Raw genomic sequence first — 16191 nt, 5'->3', positions numbered from 1 at the left:
CCCAGATAGCCCTCTGCCCTTTTGAACATCAAAGACTTCTATTGATGTTATACTCTTCTCCATTTTCCCCTTTTCAGATCATCCCTTAGTCATACGCCTTGTATTTTTATGAGTTCAGGCTTTATTTCTTAAAACCTTTATTCTCTTTACTTCGTTTGTCATTTTTATTCTTCCATAGTCTCTCTTTGTTTTGGCTGTTTGAATTGATTTCCAAAACTAGATTTAAAGAGAGATTTTCATCAGAATCAGTTTTTTTAGCTTTTTCTCTGTCTTTTTATTAAAATACAAACTACTTTTGCATTGCCAGATCTGTCTTTTTCTTCTTTAGTTATACTTTGAACAAAGATCTGGTTAGTTTGTTTCCCAATTCTAACATTATCTGTGTCAGTTCTTCTTTTATTAATTAAAAAGATTTCTTCAACACTCTTTGAAGTATCTTTTGCCCTTTAAAATACCATATTACTTTTCCAGATATTTAAGTCCTGAGAAAACCTCTTACTTTTAGGAGATGTGGATGTTTACTGCTAGGCCCCCCCCATATTAATTTATTTTCTAGGCAGTTAAAAAACCTTCCTTAGTTTCTCTGTCATTGATGTGGGGCAGAACCTGTGACTTAATTATTGGTGTATTTAAGAGCTCTTAGTATTTTAAAGCAAAATGTTTTATATCTTTGCATATAAGTTATAGCAGTAAAAAAAAATTCAATTTCAATTTTTATTAATTTATAACCTGTTTTATACACAGTTCTGATGTTTTAATTGTAAGATGCTAAATAGTGATTTCTTTATACATCTGAAATTGGTGACCTTCTCTTTTTTGATGTTAGAAACCTCACCAATGTCATATTGATGCCTGTTTTATTTTTCTGGCTCCTCAAGTGGCTCAGCCCCGAGAGCAGAGGCGAGTTTGGTTTGCTGATGGGATCTTGCCTAATGGAGAAGTTGCTGATGCAGCCAAATTAACAATGAATGGAACTTCCTCTGCAGGAACCCTGGCTGTATCACATGACCCTGTCAAGCCAGTACCTACCAGTCCTCTACCAGCAGAGGTGAGAAAACAAAATAATAACCCAGTACTTGCTTCCCCCAGCATTGTACTGCCTCTGTCTTGCCTTTTTCTAAGTAGAGGCATCTTTCTGTGGAGGCCCTATAGATGTGGGATACAATTTAGTAGTCAGATGTCGAAATATACTCTTTCACTGTTGAATGCACACATCGTAAATACATGATAAAAAAGTATCTTATGTAGAACCGTTTATAAGTATATTTGAGCAATATCAAAATTTCCTCCACTGACTTCATTAAGAAGGTAAAAAGGCAGCTTACTCAATGGGAGAAAATTTTCAGAAATCACATATCCAATAAGGGTTTGATCTCCATGTTATATAAGAGATCATACAACTCAAAAAAAAGACAACCTAATTTAAAAATGGACAAAAGACGTGAACATACATTTTTCCAAAGAAGAAATGCAAATGGCCAAAAAAGCACCTGAAAAGATATTCAACATCACTAGCTATTAGGGAAATGAAGATTAAAACTACAATGAGATATCATTTCACACCTCATAGAATGGCCATTATTTGAAAACCAGAAAACTGCAAGTGCTGGAGAGAAGGTGAAGAAATAGGAACACTCCTTCACTGTTGGTGGGAATGTAGAATGATATAGCCTCTGTGGAAGACAGTTTGGCAGTTCCTCAGGAAGCTAAGTATAGAACTTCCATTTGATCTGACAATCCTCCTAGTAAGAATGTAATCAGAAGAACTGAAAGCAAGGCCACAAACAGACATTTGCACACTGATGTTCATAGTGGCATTATTCACAATTCACAATTGCTAAAACATGGAAAGAGCCCAAGTGTCCCTCAGCCAATGAATGAATATACAACATGTGGTATGTACATTTATGATAGAATACTATTCAGCTATAAAAGGAAATGAAGTCAGGATGCATATTACAAGGATGAACCTTGAAGACATTATGTTGAGTGAAAAAAGCCAGACGCAAAAGAACAAATATTGTATGCTCTCACTAATATGAATTAAATATGATGAGTAAATTCATGGGGTTAAATGCTAGAGTATAAGCTACTATGAGATAGAATGTGGGTTGAGAAGTGGGAGTTGATGCTGAATGTATGTAGAATATTTAATAAAGTGGATTGTAAATGTGTGGAAATCAGTAGAGTTGATGGTAAATAGTGGTAACACTCCCAATTTATAAATGTGAATGTGGCTGAGAGGGGTAGTCTAGGGAGGTTAATGTCAATTGAAAGAAAGCTAGAGGATAATCTAGGGGCTGTATAACAGTGATTTTGGTGGTGGATGATGATTGTGGTTAATAGTACAAAACAAGAATGTTCCTCTCTTACAGGTGTTAGGAATATGGGCATAAATGGAAAAAAACTAATGTAATGTGTGGTAATGCAATATTTTTAAATGAATCTCAAAGAAGGTGCTGTATCAGTGCTAAGGGTTTATAATGGGGGTGACTAAAAGTCGGATATGGAATTTTTCCTTTTGGAGTCATGAAAACGTTTTGAAATGGACCAAGCTGATGACAGCTCAGTGATGAAACTGAGAGCCACTTAATGTAAACATAGGATGGATTATATAAGGCAGGGGCCCATGTAACACAGTACAAATATGAGAATGTGCACCCATGAACTATAACAACTATATAGTCCTAATGCTTGATATTAATAATATGATGGGTTGTGAAAACACACTAAATATAAGCTATGGACTATAGGTAGATGTAATATTGAGATGATGTTCTTTGATCATTTGTAACAAATGTGTCAAAACAATGAAAGGTGTTGGTGATGGGGCAATGTATGGGAATCCTGTATGGTATGCATGATTGTTCTTTAAAATAAAAAAATCTCATTTCGTTTATTACACATCACATTCTAGGACTTTCTCGCAACTTTTTGCATTCTTTCTTCCCTAAGCCCTAGACCTGACTACTCTGCATCTGTTCTGTGTCTCCTATGTCCTATGTTTGCTTGTACTCTGGGAAGGGTCAATGCTCTGTTGTTCCCCATGAACATTCTCATTTCCCTAGCTCTTAGTTTTATTATTAAAGATTATTAATCCTTAATAAAAAGGCGATCTATGATCTTCAGGTAGCTTTTGGATTTATTTTTGTCTTAAAAAAAAACAAAAACAAATATATAACTTGCATTTGCGCTAATATTTGATATATTTTTAAAGAAAAAAACATTAGAATGAATTTTAAAAGCATAACTATTTCTACTTTAGGAAAAGGAAGATGCCAAGGCTTTCCCCAACTCCTGCCTCCCTTTCCTCTATACCCACTGTTATTCCCTACATGTATACTATCAGCTGACTTGTTCACTATATATATGCAAGTTTTTCAGGGAACTAATTCTTACTAAGATTGTTTTTAGGTAATATCAGGCTACCTCTGTAACTAGAGGTCAAACTAGTGGGAATCCTGACTTTGTGATACATTGTATTTCAAATAATTTTCCATAGGCTCTGTGGTTGCCTCTCTGGAGAACCATAGTGGGGGAAAAGATGGGGCAATATGAATGGCTGAGAAAACTACATATCCAAGAAAAATTTAATATTCAGAATACCTAAAGAAATCCTACAGCTCAAAAACAAAAAGACAGACAATCTAATTTTAAAAATAGGCCGAAGATTTGAATAGACATTTCTCCAAAGAAGATATACAGATGAGCAATAAAGACAAGAAAAAATGCTCAACATCACTATTACGGAAATGCAAATCAAAACAACAATGGGATATCATTTCACACCTATTAGACTGGCCACCTTTCAAAAAACAGAAAACTACAAGTGTTAGAGAGGAAGTGGAGAAATAGGGACATTCATTCACTGCTGGTGGGAATGTAGAATGGTGCAGCCGCTGTAGAGGACAGTGTGCTGGCTTCTCAGGAAGCTAAACATAAAATTGCCATTTGATCCAGCAATCCCATACTGTATATACCCAGAAACTGAAAGCAGGAACATGAACAGATATGTGCACACCAATGTTCACAGCAGTATTATTTACAATTGCCAAAAGATGGGAGCAACTCAAATGTCCATCAGTGGATGAATGGATAAGAAAAATGTGGTATATACATAAGATGGAATATTTTTCAGTTGTTAGAAGTAATGAAGTACTGATGTATATAACAACATGGATGAACCTCAAGGACCTTATGTTGAATGAAGTAAGCCAGACACAAAAGGTCAATAATTACAATAAGCAAACTCATAAAGATAGAAGATAGGTTACCAGGAGATAGAATGGGGATGGAGAATGGAGAACTGATGATTAATCTGTACAGAAATTATAATTAGGTTGATTGTAGAGGTTTGGGAGTGGGCAGAGGTGATAATAGCACAATAGTGTGAGTGTGGTTGGCAGCACTGAAGTGTGTGTGTGTGTGTGGTTGAAGTGGGAGGTTTTGGGTCATATATATTACTGGAAGGAAAGCTAGAGGATAAAACATAGAATTGTATAATACAGTGAACCCTGTGGTAGATGAGGATAAGGGTTAATAATACAAATGTAAGAATGTTCTTTCAGGATCTAAAACAAAAGTATGCCACTAATAACTATGGTGTTAATAATAGAATGGTATATGGGGAAAAAGTGCACCCAAAACAAAATGCAGATTGTAGTTAACAGTAACATTTTAACAATTTGGCATTTGTAACAAAGCTATCACACCAATGTTAAGTATCACCAATGGGAAGATATGGAATTTTGAATATTTTATTCTTAGAAAAATGTTTAATGTAACAGAAACAAACAAATTTCCATGTAAGTTATACCGTTTTACATGGTCAGGTATCTAGACTGACAGGGCCTTTTAAACAGCTTCAACGTAATATAGCTACCTACTTGTATGGGATATAAATATAACTTTGTTGCCATAAATATGTTTTCTGGATGGATAGCGGTCCACACAGTAGGTAACAAAATATTAAACTTCCTTCCTGGGGAAGTCCTACTACTTTCTCAAAAAAGATGGCCAAAAGCTCTGGAATATATAATAAGCCTTGCCTAATAAAGGAAAACAGGCAAATAAGCCAGGCCCTCAATCTAAATGCTTGTACTTATGAACCTTATTCCTGTAATAATGAAACTAAGCCTAATATAATCCATGCCTAAAATTTACCTCCTGAAAACCTCCTTGTTACTCAAATGTGCCTCTCTCTAAGCCAAATACTGTATAAACTCACTATCTTCCCTCTGACTGACCTGGGACATGACTCACAGGAATGAGCCTCCCTGGCACCAAGAGTTTAGTACCAGGTGTTAATTAGTGGTGCATTTGAAGAAAGACTATGATCAAAAGGTGGAAATAGTAAATAAAAATTTTTATTTAATTTTAAGGCTAAGTGATTTCAAAGTGAATAGGGAGGTCATTCCAGAGGTTACACTTATGCAGGTCTCAGCCAGACTCCACAGAATGCTACAATAAACAAAGCCACAAACAGAAGTGCTCCTGAGGGCACTAAGGCTGTCTCAGTACCACAGGCATGCCACACAACCACATGAAATCAGAGCCCCCTTGGCAGGCTCTATTTGGGAATATATGAAAAGTTATTTCCCAATACAATCTAGGTATACATCCCTTAATCATGATTCTTCTACCTCTTTTATTTGAATATACTTTAGTATCCTTCTCAAAAACTTAAAGCCTTCAGATTCATCCTATGCCAGTGGCCCTGAAGCCAGCAGATAATGCAGCCAACTCCTACTCTTTGGACATGCTCTGGGCAGCTAACAAAACAATGGATATGGAGCAGCCCCCAAAGCAAGCAAAAAAATTCCATTCCTCTGCCCCATAAAAACTCTGGCCCTTCTCAGCCAGAAGCAGTATGAGTGGATATCGTCTCAAATACCTCATGTTTGATGAGTGAATAATAATAATAATAAATAATAGGGAAGCGGATTTGGCCCGATGGATAGGGTGTCCGCCTACCACATGGGAGGTCCAAGGTTCAAACCCAGGGCCTCCTGACCCATGTGATGAACTGGCCCACGTGCAGTGCTGATGCATGCAAGGAGTGCTGTGCCATGCAAAGGTGTCCCCCGTGTAGGGGAGCCCCACACGTAAGGAGTGTGCCCCGTAAGGAGAACCTCTCAGCGCGATAAAAGTGCAGCCTGCCCAGGAATGGCTCCATACAGCTGACACAGCAAGATGACCCAACAACAAAAAAAAGACACAGATTCTGGGCGCTGCTGACAAGAATGCAAGCGGACACAGAAGAACACACAGTGAATGGACACAGAGAGCAGACAACTTGGGGGGGGGAGGCGGGGAAGGGGAATAAATAAAAAAATCTTTGGAAAAAAAATACAATAAAAAATAATAATAATTCAGATTTCCCCAGTTTTCCTAAAAATGTTCTTTATACTTTCCATTTATACACACATTATATATTTTTTATATTAAAGTTAAGTTAAATAAATTTCCATCAAGGATCATAATTGCATTTAATTGTCTTGTTGGTTAGGTTCTTAAATCATAAAATATTTTGAATAAATGAGTAAGTTCTAGTGAATGAGTGTTATAAGGAAACAAGGTTCAGCTTAATATAAAAAGATGCTAAACCAAGTGTATTAGTCAGCCAAATGGATGCTGATGCAAAGTACCAGAAATCTGTTGGCTCTTGTAAAGGCTACTTATTTGGGGTAGAAGCTTACAGTTACAGGGTCCTAAATAGTCCACCTCAAGGTATCATAAGAGGTACTTTCTCACCCAAAGTCTGTTGCCATGTATTGACGCAAGATGGCAGGTGACATCTATGAAGGTTCAACCTTCCTTTTCCCTCTTATGGCTCCATGGGTCCAGCTTCTTCTGATGTCAGCTGTGGGCTGGCATAAGACTCGTCTCTCAGGGCCTCTCAGCTTCTCTGTTCCTTTCACAGGTCACTATCAGGCAAATATGTCATCTCTCACTGGGGCTCCAAAACCAAGTTCTCTCCTCTGCTGTCTTTTTCTGTGTTCGCCTATGTGTCTACTTCCATGTAAGAGTCTGTTTTATCAGCCCATCAAGGTAGCTGGGACTCAAGGCTGAGTCACACTTTAATGATGTGGTTGAATCAAAGCCCTAATCTTAATATAATTTAATCAGATGTCTCAGCTGAATCTAATACAATCAAAGGGTTATCATGCCCAGAGGAACAGACTAGTTTATAAACATAATCTATAACTCTTTTTGGAATTCATAAATAATATCAAACTGCCACACTCTGCCTTCTGAATTCCAAAAAGATACTACAATATTCTAAAAAACTTTAAATCTTTAACAATGCTAAGTGCAAAATCATATCACAATCATTTCAAAGAAGTAGTTTGTCTTGGGGCAAGGTCCCATCTGGCTGTAGATCTCTGAAACTTAGAAAACAATTTATCTTCTTCCATTATACAGAGGGACATACATAGCATAAACATTTGCATTACCGTAAGGAGAAATTGGGAGGGAAACCTGAGTCACGGGACCCCTACAGTTCCATAAATCTGCAGGGCTTACTTCCTTAGATTTCAGAGTTTGAGAGTCATTCTTATAATGATGGTTTCTTCTCCCTGGGCCCTCTTGAGGACCCACCCTTTCCACAGACTTGCCCAACAGCCATTTTCTTGGTTCTACCTTTATCAAACATCTGGGTGGCAAATGAGCTCCAGACCTCACCCTCCAAGAACATTCAACTGATGGCCATTCTTTACCCAATCTTTGGGATAGAGTCTCAAACACATTAGTGCAGTGAGGGGAAGGCAACATTCTCCCTAATCTCTGGCATACAGGCCTAACCTTCTCAGAGACATAAATTAGTGACCTGGCTTTTCCTAATCTATGGGGGGAAGGCTCATCCCTCTCAGACCTCTGGATTGTTAACCTTACTCTCCCCAACCCTTGGGGAATGTGCTCCACCCTCTCAGTAGCCTGGGGTGGCGAAACTTTCCTTGACTAGCAGGCTGGGACATCCACCCTCTTCAACTGCCTAGGCAAACTCACCCTCTCCCTGCACATGGGTGGGGTTCCTCTCTTGGCCCAAGGAGATATTTTTTTTTTTCCATTTTTATTTTTTTTCTCCTTTATTTTCTTTTAAATGTTACATTAAAAAAATATGAGGTCCCCATATACCCCCCACCCCACCCACGCCACCCCTCCCACATCAACAAACTCTTCCATCATTGTGGCACATCCACTGCACCCGGCAAATACATTCTGAAGAACCGCTGCAGCACATGGACAGTGGTCCAAATTGTAGTCCACACTTTCCCCCAGTCCACCCAGTGGGCCACAACAGGACACACAGCGTCCAGCATCCATCCCTGCAGCACCACCTAGGACAACTCCAAATCCTGAAAATACCCCCACAACATCTCTTTTCTTCCCTCTCCCGACCATCAGCAGCCACCGTGGCCACCCTCTCCACATCACTACTACAGTTTCTTCCCCAAGGAGATATCTTAATTCCAGATCTCAGCTTCCATGGTTTTCTTCTTAAAGCTGTTTTCCCTTCTACCTCTCCCCTGCTTGTCCTTTTTAGTCCAGGCTGACAGTGATTTTGTTCATACAGCTCTCGCAAAATGCTTGTTGGTTTAGCGTGCAGGAAGCAGGTATCCAAACCATCAGACAGTAAGAAAAGTCTTTTCTAGATAACTGCATTCTCAATCCTGATTTAAAGTTTCAAGTTTAGTTAAGTCTTCAAATAGGCCGCTATTTTCTGGGGGCTTGCTTTCCAGAGGCTTGGAATTTCCGGATTCAGTTTCTTGTTTCGTTGTGCCCAATAATTCAGTTCTTAGCTTATCCCTGTCATCTAGCATTTTACTATAAGCTGCAAGAAGCCAAGCCGCATTCTCTGAGTTTACTTTTAAAAGTTCTTCAACTAATTATCAGGCTCACCATTTTCAAATTCTGCCTTCCATAAAGCACCAGGAGTTAATCTTGCTAAGTTCTCTGCAGCTTTAAAACACAGATTGCCTTTCCTCCAGTTTCCAATAATAGTTTTATCTTTTACTTCTAAGGCCTCTTCAAAAATCTCTTTAGTGTCCCTGTTCCTACCAACAGTCTCTTCAAAGCAATATAGGCCTTTTCTATCAAGCATCTCACAATTCCTTCGAAAAAACACCCCTTACCCATTTATAAAGCCATTCTAGCATTTTGATAATTGCAAAAGCACCACCACACTCTCTATTACCAAATTCTCTGTTAGTCAGGGCTCTCTAAGGAAACAGAGTCAACAGGAGATAACTGTAAATAGTTTGAGATTTTATAAAATTCTTTCATGTGACCATGGGGATGCACAAGTCCAGATTCCGAAGGCAGGCTGCAAACCAGGGGCTTGATGAAGGTCCTTGATGAGTTCCCAGGAGACGTTGGCTTTCTAAAGACAACCTGGAAAATTCTCAGTGCTGAAATTACTTCACCTTTTTAAGGCTTTTAAGTAATTGGATAAAACATCACTCATTGCTGACAGCAATATCCCTGATTGATGTATATATTATCAGTCATTTATGCAGTAAACTCACTGATGACTAAAGTCCATAAATGTCCTTGTATTACAGTTAGCCTAGTGCTTGCTTGATGAAACAACTGGATACAATTAACTGGCCAAGTTGACACATTAGCCTAACCATCATGCCAAGTTAGTTGGTTTATTTTTGTGCTCTCACTGTTCAACAACCTCTGTTTCAACGTTATCTGGTAAAGTGAGGTCAAACAAACTCATTAAGGGCAAACTGTAATCTATTTTTCTCATCTTAATGTCCTAGTAGAATACCTGACACTTAATAATAGGTAATAAATTAAGAACTTCCTTTTTATAGAAGATATGTAACTAGCTGTCAGACAACCACTCTGAATCATGTAAAAATGAGGATTTATGTATCATTAAATAGCATGTTAGAGCGAATTATTTCCTCTTCTCTTCTGGACCTCCAAATCAATTTATAGTGATTTGCCAATAAAATTTTCAAGTTTCCTCTTACATATGCTGTACTGGAAAAACTGCAAAATTTTAGCAAAACTCCACTAAAACTAAAAGTGTATAAAAGTATGGCAATACATAAGTATAAGCTTTTTGAAATAGTTTTATTTTACTCTTACTGAGGTATAAAAATACATATAGCAAGTATTTAAATGGCTTTAGTCTCTGGAGAACTTATTATTTTTTTAAAGATTTATTTATTTTTTTCTCTCACCTTCCCCAGTTGTCTGCTCCCCCTGTCCATTTGCTGTTTGTTCTTCCTGCCCATTTGTATTCTTGTCAGCAGCACCGGGAATCTGTGTCTCTTGTTGTGTCAGCTTTGCATGTGTGCGGTGTCACTCCTGACCTGGCTGTGCTTTTTTCGCATGAAGCGGCTCTCCATACGGGGCACATTCCTTGCGCATGGGGCTCCCCTACACTGGGGACATCCCTGTGTGGCAGGGCACTTCTTGTGTGCATCAGCACTGCACGTGGGCCAGCTCACAACATGGGTCAGGATGCCCTGGGTTTGAGCCTTGGACCTCCCATGAGGTAGGTGGATGCTCTATCCGTTGAGCCAAATCTGCTTCCCTGGAGAACATGTTGAATTTGTATATACCCATGTAATCGCCACTCAGGTGAAGACATGGAAAGTGTCTATTACTCCAGAAGGTTCCTTCTGCCCTTTGTATGTCAATACTTACCTCCTCTTCCCCAAGGTAACCACTATGCTGACTTGTATCACCACAGATTTGTTTTGCCTATTCTTGAATTTCATATAAATGGGAATTTATAGTATATTAATATTTGTGTCTAACTTTAATCTCAACATAATGTTTGTGAGATTTATCCAGATATAACCCAGGTTATAAGACTTCTTCCCTCATTACTGTGATTTTATGCTTGAAGCAGTTATACATGAAATATTTCATAGTATAAACCTAAGCCTTTGGGAAATCATGGGTTAATGAATGTCTTATGGTATATTTCAAAAAGCATGAATTTCAAGTTTTCACTTTAATTACCATTAGTATTCTTAACTATATTTTGCCAAAGTCTTGAACTCTCTATAATGCTCACTTTATGATTTGCTTCCCCTAGACGGATGTTTCTCTATTCTCTGGTAGCATACCTCAGGTTGGAAGTCCTGTTGGAAGTGCAATGAACCTTATTCCTGAAGATGGCCTTCCTCCTATTCTCATCTCCACTGGTGTAAAAGGAGGTATGTGGGCTTACATATTTAAACAGGGTTAGTTATATACGTCAAATGTTGCCTCTAATTAAGGGAGAGGCAGGGCTTGAATGATAGCTACTCTTTTCTCTAACAATAAAAGCAGCTATCCCAATTGCCATGAAAACAATTGTTGCTCTTACTGATTGTTATAAAGTGGACTTTTAGTTTTCTGTATTATAATGTACTTTTCATTCTTTAGAAGGATTTAATATTCTTAATTACAATGTAAATATAGTTTATTAGCAGTTTTTGTATTTCAAAGCACATCATACTCTAAAGAGTTGCTTGTGGTTCTAGAATTGGCCCACTCTGGTAAGTTTGTATTTTAATTTACCTTTTTAAAGATTATATAATATACCTTTGGTAAACTACATGTATGTAAGTGGAGAGCACCGAACTTAAATAGCAATTTTGCTGTTAAGAGAATATTTTTAGGGAGTTTTGGTAAGAAGTAAAAATATTATCCAACCAAAAGAATACTTAATTTTATTTGGATGCTCATTATTGATGTATCTGGGCTAGCATTCATTCAGTGCATTTTCAGGAAATGATGTATTAATAATCTCTCCTTACTTTTGGCCTAGTTTTTACCTTGTTCCTTTGCCTTCACTCTTTCCCTTATTTTATCCTCCATACTGTTGCCAGTTATCTTTTTAAAACATAGATAGAATCATGCATTATTCTTACTTAGACATAATCAATGGATTCACAATACCTTCAGTATAAATTACTTATCTTGGTGTATAAAATTCTTCATAACCTTCATCCTGTCTTTCTAACTCTTTCCAACCATTATAGCCAATCTTTTATGGATACTACAGATTATTTGTTGTTTCCTGAATGTTCATTTTTCATACTTCCATGATTTTCTTTTGTTGTGGAATAGTCAAACTTTAAAGTTGGACAAACTTGAGTTTTAATCCTAGCACCACTTCATTCTAGTTATATCATCCAGTGGGCAAGTAATTTATCCTCTCTGAATCTGTTTCTTCATCTATCAAAAAAAAATTAGGTAACCCACTACTTAAAGAGTCATGAGAGGCGGTGGACTTGGCCCAGTGGTTAGGGCATCTGTTTACCACATGGGAGGTCCGAGGTTCAAACCCCAGGCCTCCTTGACCCGTGTGCAGCTGGCCCATGCGCAGTGCTGATGCGTGCAAGGAGTGCTGCGCCACGTAGGGGTGTCCCCCGTGTAGGGGATCCCCATGCGCAAGGAGTGCGCTCCATAAGGAGAGCTGCCCAGCGTGAAAGAAAGTGCAGCCTGCCCAGGAATGGTGCCGCACACACGGAGAGCTGACACAACAAGATGACGCAACAAAAAGGAACACAGATTCCCGTACCGCTGACAACAGAAGTGGACAAAGAAGACTCAGCAAATAGACACAGAGAACAGATAACGAGGGTGGGGGGGAGGGGAGAGAAAGAAAGAAATCTTAAAAAAAAAAAAAGAGTCGTGAATATTAAATAGGATATTATACCTAAATATACATAGCCAGAAAGTGTCTGGTGTGTAGTTGGGCATGTGATTAATATTTTTCTTTTCTTCCTTTTCTCTGCCTGGAATGCCCTTTTATACTCTAGACTCCCTGAAGAATTCCTCAACCTTTTAAAATCCAGCTTTACTTAGGCAGCCTATATCACAGTGTTTTGCTCTCTCATATTTGTTCTCATAGCAATTCTTACACAGTTAGTATATTAAGACTTTTCTTATTGTAATTTAGATATTTTATAGGTCTCATTCTTCCACTTAGATCATGAGTTTCTTCAGTCTTAATTGATCTAGGACATGCTAGGCCCATAATCAGCTCTTAGCATATATTGGTTGAATGCATTGAACTATCAAAACCAGCTGTGTCCCAGATAGTTCAACAATGAACTTTCATATAAAGTTAAGCATAATGCCTTTGCTTTTTTACCAGGACCCCATAAAATATTCTTTTGTTAGTGAAATTGCTATGTAGGTTTCAAGGTTTATTTTCATAAATTTTAGATTATTAAGGAATTAAATCGGGAAACGGTCTTTGGCCCAGTGGTTAGGGCGTCCGTCTACCATATGGGAGGTCCGCGGTTCAAACCCCGGGCCTCCTTGACCCGTGTGGAGCTGGCCATGTGCAGTGCTGATGCACGCAAGGAGTGCCTTGCCACGCAAGGGTGTCCCCCGCGTGGGGGAGCCCCACGCGCAAGGAGTGCGCCCGTGAGGAAAGCCGCCCAGCGTGAAAAGAAAGAGCAGCCTGCCCAGGAATGGCGCCGCCCACACTTCCCGTGCCCGCTGACGACAACAGAAGCGGACAAAGAAACAAGACGCAGCAAATAGACACCAAGAACAGACAACCAGGGGAGGGGGGGAAATTAAATAAATAAATAAATCTTTAAAAAAAAAAAAAAAAAAAAAAAAGGAATTAAATCGGCCTATGCTAGTATTAAAATAATTCAGACTATAGGGTTTCATTTTCATAAAAAGGTATTCCCATTAAATTTAATTGTTAAAACCTGTCGTATCAAGAAAGAAAAATTAGTTAGCTCTATACTTAATTACACAATATTACTTTCTTTTCAGTTTTGCAATTTTGTATTCCAGTGGGATAAGTTCATTAAAAATTTTTGTCAGTATTTCTCTTTCCAATAAATATTTTCATTGACAGAGTAGACATTTTCTATTACATCCAAAAATATTTTTTAAATTTTCCTTGGTGAACAGGAAATAATATTACTTGTTCTACTTGGCTGTCCCTTAGGGATGCATTATGTTATGACCAACCACATAATATACTCTTGTTTTCAATTCCTTTCCTCTATCTTTAGATTCCACATGATTCTAACACATGATTTTTACTTCAAGCAGAAAGGACCACTATTATTCAAAATAAGGTGGCCAAATATTACATATTGTATTTATAGAAATTGTTTAGGAAGGTGGCATTCAGAGTCTGAAGTATTAACTTGTTCATGTTCAGAATATGTACGGTTTACCAATGATTTTGATTATACATATCCTGAACTCTAGGTATTATACTTAGAGGAATTATTTCATGAGACCCATCACCTGTGATACTTTTAGCTTATTTTCTGGGTGCATTTTTAAACGTTAATTTTTTAGTGGTAAAAAAATCTCAAACCATCCAAAAGAGGATATAGAGGGAAAAGTAGGACTCCTCCCAACCCCAACCCCTAGACCTCCTTTCCAGACATAATTAGTATTATTTTCTGATGTATCATGGATTATTTTAGATGTTTGTCTTAGAATATATAATGAAAATCTTGTCTGATAATTGGAGAATGTTTATTTAATAAATAGTTTGTTTTTAGACTGTGGCAAAACAATTTTGGTGATTAGGAGAGGTTTCTCAATAGGATAATTAAAGTGTCATCCATACTTGGTTACTTTTGAGAGTAAAAGAGGGCTCTATTAATATGACATAGGAGCAGCAAGTATGAACCAGGATCTTTGCTCACCTATTTATAAATCAAATGTTTGTCCCTTTCCTATGAATTATCATCACATTTCTCCATTAGATTTCTTTTTTAATTTGTCCCTTTAACCAATCTTACATTGTTTTCTCTCCTTACAGACTATGCTGTGGAAGAAAGACCATCACAGATTTCAGTAATGCAGCAATTGGAGGATGGTGGCCCAGATCCTCTTGTATTTGTTTTAAATGCAAATTTGTTGTCAATGGTTAAAATTGTAAATTGTAAGTTAGAAATTTATTTTTTTTAAATTAATGATTCATAGATGTTAAATAAATCTTTCAAATGCATTATACATGTGTACTTTAATGTAGATCCAAATCTTACTGAAAAAGAAATTGGGGGAGTGGATATAACTCAGTGGTTGAGCACCTGCTTCCCATGTGTGAGGTCCTGGGTTCAATCCCCAGTGCCTCCTTAAAAAAAAAAAAAGGTTTAAATAAAATAATATATCCCAGAGGACAACTGTAGGACTATCTGAAACACTTGCTTTTAGACACAGAGGATGAGGCAAGAATTCTTCTTGGAGAGAAGCCAAACAAAACTTGAACTGATAAAAGTTAGGTTCTTCCTGAGAAAGATATGTTTGGTCATAACTCACCACCAGAATAATGATTGGTGTGTGAGTTATCCATGAGGGTCAAACAATTTACATGCTAGATTTTAATCCCAAAAACCTTAATCAGGGAGCAAAATCTTATTTGACAATAGGGTTAGTTAACTAACACGTAGTGAAACTTCAGTACATCATAAGTTAAGATACAGATGAAACTTCGTAGTTCTTGGTGCTAGCTTCTTGGGCATCAAAATGAGAGAGAGGATAATAACCTAGAATCTTGATTCTATTTTCCAAGATGGTATTAGAAAATAGAGAATGTATTTATCCTGGATGAGTATTAATATGCAGAGTTTTGGAGGGAGAAAAGAAGCTCTGGGGAATAGTTCTCCAGTTCCCATTCTGTAATTGTTTTAAGTTGACCCTGAAACTAGAAACACTTATACTACTTCCTCTGAGGTTCTACATTGATGAAATACACATTTCTGGTTTACTTGCTAATCGTACCCTTGAATGTTTGGCCATTATTAATGCTTGCCTCCTTTCTTTCTAGGTTCATGTTTTAAAATAATTTGCTTGAAATTTTAATTTACAATACATAGTTTGTAAGTCATCCTTAGAAAATAGCTAACCTTTTTGGACATATGTACCATCTTAATATTGTTGAAATGGATACTCCTGTTTCAGTACATAAAATGACATTTCCTGAAGTGAAAGAAAGGGATCTTATATCTTACGTTAGTTTTGATTTACATAGTGGTTTCCATAATACTATTTGAATCCTTTTTCATTCTCTTTGGGGGTCCCACTTTGTTAGGGTACAAATGATAAAAATGTCAAGAACTGAACTTTATTTTTGACTACTTATGTAATTTATGCTTCAAGACTTTATATAGATGTAAAATAGAGTAGAAGAAAGCAGTCCAGAAAAGCCATCCTTTTAACCATTTTTATAGTGCAAAGCCA

General features: G+C 37.5%; 1 protein-coding gene across 3 annotated transcripts in view; it reads left to right on the top strand.

The window, feature by feature from the left end:
• Positions 1-16191, top strand: part of ZFYVE9 (zinc finger FYVE-type containing 9) — a 279436-nt gene that overhangs the window by 150575 nt on the left and 112670 nt on the right. For all 3 annotated transcript variants that reach the window (XM_058303586.2, XM_058303585.2, XM_071217438.1), the window contains 3 exons: positions 879-1048; positions 11069-11189; positions 14771-14893. In XM_058303586.2, the coding sequence (XP_058159569.1) occupies positions 879-1048; positions 11069-11189; positions 14771-14893 (414 nt within the window). The remainder of the gene's footprint in view (positions 1-878; positions 1049-11068; positions 11190-14770; positions 14894-16191) is intronic.

The sequence above is a fragment of the Dasypus novemcinctus genome, chromosome 9 (assembly GCF_030445035.2).
Source record: "Dasypus novemcinctus isolate mDasNov1 chromosome 9, mDasNov1.1.hap2, whole genome shotgun sequence".
Lineage (NCBI taxonomy): Eukaryota > Metazoa > Chordata > Mammalia > Cingulata > Dasypodidae > Dasypus > Dasypus novemcinctus.
Note: the sequence above shows the minus strand (reverse complement) of the source record. Positions and strands in the feature narration are given on the sequence as shown.